The sequence below is a fragment of the Peromyscus maniculatus genome, chromosome 1, assembly GCF_049852395.1.
Source record: "Peromyscus maniculatus bairdii isolate BWxNUB_F1_BW_parent chromosome 1, HU_Pman_BW_mat_3.1, whole genome shotgun sequence".
In the NCBI taxonomy this organism is placed as follows: domain Eukaryota; kingdom Metazoa; phylum Chordata; class Mammalia; order Rodentia; family Cricetidae; genus Peromyscus; species Peromyscus maniculatus.
In genome coordinates this window covers 168,230,111-168,240,582 of record NC_134852.1, presented here as the reverse complement: position 1 = coordinate 168,240,582, position 10,472 = coordinate 168,230,111, and the positions used below count along the sequence as shown (strand labels likewise).

General features: G+C 40.8%; 1 protein-coding gene across 1 annotated transcript in view; it reads right to left on the bottom strand.

Moving 5' to 3' along the window:
* Window positions 1-2,913: 2,913 nt before the first annotated feature.
* The window catches only part of Gnaq (G protein subunit alpha q), a 246,765-nt gene continuing 239,206 nt past the window's right edge, over window positions 2,914-10,472 (bottom strand). The window contains exon 7 of the mRNA XM_076560700.1: window positions 2,914-7,225. Coding sequence (XP_076416815.1) covers window positions 7,035-7,225 — 191 coding nt within the window. The 3' untranslated portion in view covers window positions 2,914-7,034. The remainder of the gene's footprint in view (window positions 7,226-10,472) is intronic.

The window sequence follows — 10,472 nt, the reverse complement described above, 5'->3', positions numbered from 1 at the left end:
CCTGCAGCTCTGATGTGCCCCTAACTGGATCTCATGTGGACAGCATCTTATTAGATGTGCTAGCTTCCTGGCCACTGGTACAGAGCATAATGTAGAGGCCCCACTTGCAGATAGCAAGCATTTGCAAAGTTTCACTTGCCCATGAGTCTTGTCCAGGTCCTTTCATTCCTGAAGATGCTTTAAAGATCTACCATACACAGATTTGGGCTAATCGGAAACAGGCAGTCACAGGTCCTATCCACTAAGTTACAAAAACCCCTACAGAACTGCAGGGGACAGCAAAGTAGGGGCAGAACAGGCTACTCACTTCTGTTAACATGCTCAGTGCAATTACCTTCTCAGTTAAAGAGGATGATTCGACTGTTTTTTAATCCTTATGTTTACGAGGCAGAAAAATACTCTGGCCTTTGAACTGCATTCTTGAGGAAAACAGGAAGAAAGGATATGAACACAGATCAAGTTTTAATAGTCTTGAGGCATGACAACTGAACAGAAAACATCTTTTCAATTTTCCCTAGACAACATGGATTTTAAAGACCCAGTTTAGCTGGGTGGTGGTGGTGCATGCCTTTAATCCCAGCACTCGGGAGGCAGGGGCAGGCGAATCTCTGTGAGTTCAAGGCCAGCCTGGCCTACAGAGTGAGTTCCAGGAAAGGTGCAAAGCTACACAGAGAAATCTTGTCTCAAAAAAAAAAAAAAAAAAAAAAAAAAAAAAAAAACAAGAAAGATGAAGTTTATAACGAGGACCTAGTTTTTGAGGGACCTTGTGGGAACAGGGGTCTGTTAGAATGGACTGTGCTCAGTTCTTTCTAGTAGTTGGAGCCAATGCTTTTTTTCCTTATTAGCCCATGACAACAAAACAAAGGGATGCCAATGTATAGGGAACTAGTTATTGTCATGGTGTTGGTAGATGGTGGAAATGACTAGTGGTTTCCTCAACATGGAAGGAAAACAAGGTTGAAATATCTAGACCACTTTTCTTCAACAATTAAAATTAACTTGAAACTCACCCTTCACTACAAGTGAACCAATTGCTAAGGTGATGATGGCTCATACTTAAGCAGAAAAGGGAGAAGCTGGACAATTTAACACCAGAAGTTGCACAGCATACCTACTGAACACATTATAGGTGTTCTTCAACATAGAATTTGTATGGTAAAGTTGAGGGAGCCCTGGGTCTCCGGTGAGATATGGTTATGGCAGGAGCGGGTTTTGCTTCCACTGTGCTCCGCAGTCCATACCTAAGCACCTATTTTCTAGAAAGACACTTGCCATTACCACCTGCACTTCAAAAACTTCCCAGAGGAAGAAAAGCTAGTTCTCAGTAGACCTCAAAGCCTTAGATGTGTGTGGTGAATGATGTCACAGACACAAAGGATATCTGTGCTAGGTCCTTCTCCCATACCTGCTCCCTGCCAGCAGCAGATAAGAACTTATGCCAGGACTCAGTGCTGCTGATCCCGTGCTGCCTAACAATCCGGGGGAGGGAAGGGTTGCTTGCCCGACAGGATGAGGCAAAGCCGTGCTGCAGAAGCCTGCACTGAACAGATACTCAGGTTCTTAAACAACAGATCACAATTAACCAAGGGCCAGCTTTTGAAGAACAGATCTGGTAAGTTCTACCAATACATATTTGCCCTTTAGGGACTGACATTTCTGATTAGATACAAATGGGACAAGGTTATGCGTGTGCTTTAGGAACCATTAAATCTGCCTACTTTGGAAAGACACATGCGACTTATGAAGTCTGTTAGGGAAGTGAAGAGGTGTTCCAATTCTCTTTATAATAAGCAGCATTCTCAGAGGGACTTAGGCAACTTCAGGGGAAGCAAAACTCAGAATGAAGAATACTGTAGTACAAAATTATGGCCAAAAATACTGTATTTTTAACCAGTAGGATCATTGGGGCATTATTATACAACATTAGGTGTTTTTTTTTTTTTTTTTGCAAAACTAGTTCCCATCCCCAAACAATAGACAATACATGCATTTGAATGACATTTTAAGAACAGTAAATATGATTTTTTTTAAATACTGCAAGTTAAAAATGTTTTTGACAAAACTCCCTAAGTACACAGATCTAGTCAGGGCTTCCAACACGAGGGTGGATGCAGATTCCAGCCAGAGGCTGCGATTAGAGTCCTTTGAGGAAATCCGCCAGAAATGTGTTTCAATGAAAGTGACCCAGACAAACTTACACAGTGTTTTTCCACTTTCTTTCCTAACCCTAGAAATAGCTCACTGAAAAATCTTCCTCCCTGTATTTTCTTCCCATCAAAGCTTCTATGAAAGCCAGAATCCCTTTAACTGAGTAAGATCCAATTTTGTAAAAGAGCTGTCTTTGTAACGTGTAAATGTTATTAATCATTGGGTTCAAATTTCATGGAGATGGAGGCTCCACGGCAGATATTAAAGGGAGGGAGGACATAATATCTGAGCACCTACTGTGCATCAGGTGTGTATGCATACTCCGAACAGATGATTCCAGAAGCAGAACACTATGGAAGGGTGGTGGCGGCGGGGAATTGCAGGAGAAAGCACTATTATAGGAAAGACAGAGTGTAGAGGCTCAGCAAACTGTCTGTGCAATGGCAGGCGTCTGGCTTCCCAAACCTCTGCCGCATCACACGCAAGCAAGCCATCTATTTCTCCTAATTGTCTAGAACCCAAATGGAATCCCAAAGATATAAGTACCAGGACATCTAGTTATGCTGCATATGCTGGAAGTGTGCAAAGACAGATAAACACACATTATTAGCTTCAATTTTTGTATGTGTTTCTAACCAAAGATTTCTCTTTGGAATAAAATATTAATGTACGCCCAAGCACACCTTATTTGTATCAATTGAGATGCTGTTAATTACCACTTGAGTGGCTTGAAACCCTTATTTAATTTTAAGAAGCGCAGCAATATACATTACAATATTTGGGTACACTTTATTTTTATATGGGTTAACATTCTGCTATATTTCACTTCATTCGTTCTGAAAAACTAAAAACAAAGGGGCATCGGGGTTCATCTGAAGGGATCTGAGGAATTTCCAACCAAGATCTGAGTCTTGCAGTATCTTATTATGCAGCCCTTTCTTCCCGTTATTATTTTTATTTTTTGCAAATAATCAAGTCATTTTGACCCAAATCCAGCATAAACAGCTTTTCACCAAATCCCACTTAAGACAACTAAAATTTACAATCATGTGGCAGTATAAATGTTTAAATTACAATTCGTACAACTTGACAATCAATATAAGTCTGAAGTACAAAAAGTAAATTGCCCTTTGGCTGAATTACCTTTTAAAACTATTAGGCCTGCTAATGTAATCTAAATTAAACAAAACAAAAACAAAACCCTCAAGCCCCCACGTTCCAGGTGTTTTTAAATATCGCCTGTGGATGCCTCCTGCCAGTAAACAACATATTTAAGTTCCTAAGAAGAATTTCCCAGCTACTCAGGACATTCAACAGAGCTCTTCCTAAGGAAACGGTAAGGAAAATCCAACAGTCTATGGGACTGACTTTTGCATGGGCGTGTTTTTTTCCCTTTGTTTCAGATATGAGGCACAGACTTCTTAATTAAGCTCTGTAAGGCATAATATAAACCTCCAATTTACAAATAGGAATTCTCTGTGGGTGGGAGCTGCCGCATCACACACAAAGGGGAGACATCATCTGTAAACGGCACACTGTGATGTGCTGAGTGACTCATGAGATGGCTGCTTGCCTTGGTATGCTGAGGAAAGGTTTCTGTGTTCTGTGTTTGCTTCTGAATAAGACATGCCCAAGTCACCATCAAACTCACCACAAGCCTTCGTTATCTAGAGCATCAACAACAGGAGTCGGTGCATAGCTTTAGCGCGCTTGCAATCACAACAGAACAGAGAGCAGGAGTAAACTTTGTTTTTGTACAACTGAGAAGCCCTTCCCACCCCTCACCCCTTCAATAAAACCCCAAACAAGAAACAACAACAAAAACTGTTTTTAGCTTCATTGACTAGTGTGGATACAATTAGGCAACGAGGCATCACTGCAGCTAGGGTGATCAATGTTTTCCTTTCTCAAAAGAAGGGATCCTGTCATGCGCCCCAGGATGAGCAGTGAAGCCACAAACTTCAATTCTGCATAGCAAGTTCCATCCCCAATTCACAAAGACAACGTGGCGGCGACCTTTCCTGCTTTGCTCTGCAGCTCTGAGCTTGAGATCAGGTGGACTCAACTACATCTACTACGGCTCTGTTAAATGGAATAGCATGGTTCCCTAGGACTGTTAACACTTGCGATCCTGTGATGAGGTTCCCTCTACACCGTAGGCCATCAAATGTTACTTTTTTCTTCTTTTTTTTTTTTGTCTTTTCTTTTTTTTCCTTTTTTTTGTTTTGTTTTTTGTTTTTTTGCTGCACCAAATTTAAGGTTGCCCTTTCAGGCAAGCAGTGGTCTCTAGCTGATAAAACATCTCCTTAGTGGATAACAATAGCTTCTAAAACTGCCTTTCTAATAAAGGCCACCAGAGAGGTAATGCTAAACTGTGCATTTGCCAAATAAGAATATGAATCGTATAAAAGCTCATATTCCAACCCCAGGTCAAATGGCAAAAGGTCTACAAAGTTGGTCTCCGTGTTTGTATAAAAGCTCCGACGGATGTTGTGTATTTGCTATGAAATTACCTTTGGGTCTTAGGTCAGCACACCTCTACTCGGGAATGTGCAAATGATTTTAGACAGCACGATGCTAGTACCGCTCTGTACGATAGTAAGGGTTGTTTTTTTTTTTTTTCTTCTTTTCTAAATGGAAAAAAATATCCCTAGTCAGAAATAAACTGACAAATTTACATTCTCCTCCCTTAAAAAAGTAAATAAAATAACATTATTCAAAATGTGAATTAGCCACAAGACATACAATACAATTACATAGATACATATCAATACAGCACATTCAATCTGCCAAAAAAATTAATGATTACCAGTATGGATGCTGCAATATCAAGAGAGATGTATGTACAACAATCAGAACATTCATAATTGCACTATTCCTACAGGCAGTCTGTTAAATTACAGGTGCTTTCTAGAGCAAGGGATAAAAAAGTAAGCTGTGTTGTTTGGGGCCAGGAGAGTAAAACATGAGAACACTTCATTACGAGTCAGCAATTTCAGCGCTCATACAGGAAGCTGTTCACTCTCTCTCCTCTTTGTTATTCAAGAAAAGCGATTGAAACGGAAGTTTAGACTAGTGCCAAGCACTAATGAGACCAGCATTGTGGTCTAACTTCCTGGCAGCCTCAGAGCAATCACAATCTACTTAAGTCACACAGCAACGTGGGCTGCTTGACAGGCTCATTCACACACGTTCAGCACTGTTTGCATCTGCTGACAAATTGCACATGGAGAATTGCAAACATCTCTCCTAGTATGATCATTACATAAATACATGCTTGACAGAACACTGACTGGTGACTTTTGAACAAATCTTCCTTGCGTTCAAGCGACCAGTTCAAGAAGATCCTGAAATGGTAAAACAAGCTCACCCCCCCCCCGCCCCCCCAAATCAAAGGTTAGGGGATAATGCTGTCAACCAGTGTTCCTGGCAGACTCATTCGAACTGAAAGAACATAAAGAGCTAACAATACTGGTGCCAGTAAGGAGATATGAACAGATCTCATGACAAACCACAAAGAGTAGTTCCTGCACTGCTCATCTGGGCACTGGCACCGACCGTTAGGGCACAGAAAAGAACGGACCATGAGAAGCAGTTCAGAGTTAGCAACTGTTTGGCAATGTGTGTTTCCGGTTCATAGCACGCTGTCCTCTCACTGTGTGGTCTTAATGCTTACATTTTGATACCTTTGAAATTTTTAATTTATTTTGTCTTATAAAAATCTGGCTTTGGCAACATATATACATAGCAAAAATTATTTTAAAATTATGGCCCAAACACAAAGTGGGGCAAGAGGAAAAGAAAGCTAAAAATAAACAAAATGAGGAGCTACAGGAGGGCTCTGGCAGCAGCTGCTGGGGAATGTAGTGTCTGTTGGCATATCATTTGGCATCTGTGGTTTACAGAGAGGGTGAAAAACCTAAAGAGAAACAAAAGGGAGCAAGGAAGAGAGAGGAAGGACATGGCACATGGATTGTAGAAGCATGGACTCCTTCCCAGCCTGTACCCACACCCTGACTTCCATACATTTCTCTGAACAATCCAGCTACAGCTGAAGGTCTGCACCTAAAATACATGACTCGTAACCACCGATGGGCACCACTGTCCTAGTCCAGGTGAGACAAGACAATATATATATATATATATATTTATTATACATACATATATATGTATGTATTGAAAAAGGAATACTAGATGTGATGTGCATCCAGAGAGATACATTTAAAACCATAGTAGTAATTAATACATACACGCCTTCAGCAGAACCACTATTAAATGAAGCTGATGTAAGATGACTTCAATCGAATGACACTGTCCTGACTGCATCACTCGAGAAAGAAACTTGACCAAGAATGGAACTAGGGTAAAGGCCATTGTAATATGAGAGAAAGTAAAATCAGCAGGGAGGATGAAACAGGAAGAAGTTCGGAACATCGGCTTTGTTTTTGGTCAATAGAAAAGAGGAGGAGGGAGAAGGAAAGGAAAGGAAAGGAAAGGAATGGAGAGAAGAGAGAGAGAGAGAGAGAGAGAGAGAGAGAGAGAGAGAGAGAGAGAGAGAGAGAGAGAGAGAGAGAGAGAGAGAGAGAACACATGTGACAGGAGTGCTTTTATACTGTGAGTGAATGAGTGAAAATTTCAAATACACCGGTCTCAAGGTCTGCCTAAAAACAAGAGAGGAAATGTGCTGGGACTGTACTTCAGCATTCTGTTTCCTCCAAATAGTTTAAATAAAATCATAATATTTACTACAGCTCTGTGGACACGCTCACAGAGTCCAGGACGGCAATAAATTAGTATTATGCAAATTGTTTCCCACAGAATACAGTCCTTCTTGGTTATCTTCAACAGCCCACAGGGAAGGGAAGAATGGTTTCTGGGAGGCACGGTTAGACCAGATTGTACTCCTTCAGGTTCAGCTGCAGGATGGTGTCCTTGACGGCAGCGAAGACGAAGCGGATGTTCTCGGTATCTGTGGCGCATGTGAAGTGGGAGTAGATAATCTTGTCACTGTCAGGGTTCAGGTCCACGAACATCTTCAGGATGAATTCTCGAGCGGCCTGGGCATCTCTCTGGGGTCCTGTTTGCCAAGAGAGGAGAAGCCAAGTTTGTTACGTGGCCCACTCCACAACTGTTCATCTGTTTAATCAGCACACATTGTGTATGCCCTATGAAGACCACTCTGTATTCCAGATCTCTATTAAGTTTACTGTGTGATGATATGCATTGGTTTGTACTTTCTTATGCTTACAAGGTGTTTCTTATGCCTCATCCATTGCCCATGATAGTTTCGTTTAGAAAAATTAGAAACCTGTGATAGTTAGTTTTAAATGTCAAGTTGCCACAGTCTAGAATCACCCGAGAAGGGGTCTCAGTTGAGGGATTATCTAAGATCAGGTCAGTCTGTGGGGATGTCAGTGGAGGATTGTTAATTGATGTATGGAGACCCAGTCCATTGTTGGGGGCACCATTCCCCAGGCATGGGGTCCTGAACTATACAACAAGAGAAAACAATGCGGCAAGCAAGGATGCATTATTCTCTGTACTCTTGCCTATGGATGCAGCATGACTACCTGTTGAGCTCCTGCTTTGATTTCCTCAAAGATGGACTGTAACATGGGACTTGTAAGCCACACAACCCTTTTTCTCTCCAAGTTGCTTTTTGTTAGAGTATTTTATTACAGCAACAGAAATGAAACCAAAACATTGTTTGTCCTTGCTTGCTTCCTATTGCGGGGATAAACACCAAGACCATAGCAATCTGGGGAAGAAAGAGTATATTTCAGATTATAGTCTATGAATAAAGGCCTGGGTAGGAATTCAAGGCAGGATTCTAGAGGCAGGAGCTGATGCAGAGGCCATGGAGGAGTGCTGCTTACTGGCTTATTCCTCATGGCTTGCTCAGCCTGCTTTTCTATACAACTCAGGACCACCTGCCTGGGGATGGCATCATCCAAGTGTGCTGGGCCCTATATCAATCATTAATCAAGAAAATGTCCTCTGAACTCACTTACAGGCCAATCTGATGGAGGCATTTTTCTCCAGTAAGGGTCCTTTTTTCAAGATGCCCCTCCTTTTTTTCCCCAAAAAGTAAGGGTCCTTTTTTAAGCTGACAAAAAATAACCAGCACACTCGTATAATAATTTTGTAGTTGATTCTTAGATACAACCCAAACACAGACACAGTCAAAGAAAAAAATAAACTGGACCTTGTCCAAATTAAAAAAAAAAAACTTTGTTATCAAAGTCCATTATCAAATGAAAAATATATGCAATTCATATACCTGATAAGGATTTAGCACTTAGAATATATAAAGATCTCATATATATCAACAAAAAGTAAACAACCTAATTAAAACTGGACAAAATACTTGAACATTCTTGCAAAATAAGTTAACAAATAATCAATGAGCACACAGGATGCTTAACTCTGACACTCATTTAGGGAATGCTAAGTGAAATCATGAAGTAGTCTTCCCATCTACTAGCCTGGGTATCATTTTAAAAGGGATAAAATAACCTTTGGCAACAGGTGAAGTCTGCAACTCTGCTACTGGTAGGCAGGCAAAATGGTAATGGCCACTATGGAAAACAGTTCAGTGATTCCCATATAACCTAGTAATTCGTGTAGTAGGCGGACATGCTCTAAATGAATTAAAAGGAGGGCATTTCGTAGGTGAATGTACAGTACCACCAGTCACAATAGCAAACAGAAGTAACTCGACGGATAAGCCAAAGGTGGTTAATGAAGTTCTGATAGATGGTATAACATGTATAAATTTTTAAAACACATTCTGAAATCAACATGCTGGACATAGACAAATACTGTGTGACTTGACTTATACATAGGCTATAGAGACAGAAAAGCAAGGGGACAGCATGCATCGGGGAACACAATGGGGTGTTACTGCTTAGCTGGAGTGGTGGACGCATTGACAGTAGCTATAGTTTCCTAAATGTAATTTATGTCATGACTTACATATTCAAATTATAATTGAAATGTTCTGTATGGTATTTTTTTTAATCACATTTAAAAACTAACAATGTGACATGCTCCAGACCATTCATTTCTAACTGTGTGCAGGATCAATCACATCATATATCAATCAAGCAGTTTAACACTTAAACAGATTCTGGCAAGTGTGAGTTTAAACCTTCTAAATCACTAACATCCAAACAACATGAGGTGCTGAGCAGGTATACTGTGCACTGTACCACTGTGGACCTGTTTCTCTCCACTGTTGCAAGTCAGTTCTAGACCAGGAGAAGGAAGTGTCACTTTTTTTCTCCTAGGCAAGACTTCCCAGGATCACAATATGCGTTTTCTACGTAAGCAAACACTGCTGAGGCCTAACCAACTCTAAGGACCTTCATCCCGAGTCTCAGGCAGACAACTCGAGAACTTTCAGAATAACCCTATTACAGATTTGGGCTCATAGCCACATCCCACACTGCCAGGAGCTGCAGCAAAGAGCTAGGAAGTAGAGTCTTCTCATTTGTACAAGTAGTAACAAGAGTGCGCTGAGGTTTGGGTGACTAAGGCTAGCAACATGAACAATGAAAGTGTGCTAGTATCTGGGTGTTACATATGTGAACTAGTGTTCTGTCCTTAGCAATGTACTGCCAACTCACTGCGTCCACAGCAGCTCTGAACACTTAAAACAAAGACTAAGAGGCTGGCAGGTGTGAGAAGGCTGCCATTTCTCCAACTATTATTCTTATTCGGTCAGGGAAGGAAAAGACTCCAACTTTTGTGGGTGTGTTCATTCTATAGAACGAAAGAAATAGATTCGAGGTCACTGAAGTGCACTTGCAGTGTGCTATGTTTTAAGCATAAATTATGTTATTGGAGCACACAGCACTACAAAGAAATGGGTATAGCCATCACAGCAGGTGCAGAATTTCAAAGTCTCTAGGAACAATTCTGCAGAGTTCAAGTCAATGTGGAAACAGTCATTTCAATTCCTGATGAGAAACACAGAGATGGCATTCATCTCATTAAGACCTCACAAGGAAGACATGTGCAGCTGTGATAATATCTAAATAAGTGTATTACAAACCATCACTCTAGTGTGCTCAAAAGTTTTTCCAGTCTTAGCTCATCTTCCAAGGGCTTTGGATCTCATGAAACAACTTTGTCTTCTTAAGAACAACAAAACCATTGCCTTTTTAACTTAGCTGTGGCCATACTTCCTTTAGACTTTATGTGTCCATTACTGAAGACAACAGTTAAAATCATCTTCAAATTCCAAAACATTTACAGTAAGCTCTTTTTGTCAGGAAATTGCTTGTAGTGATGAGGATTCAGGAAGTGGCAGTCCTGCAAAA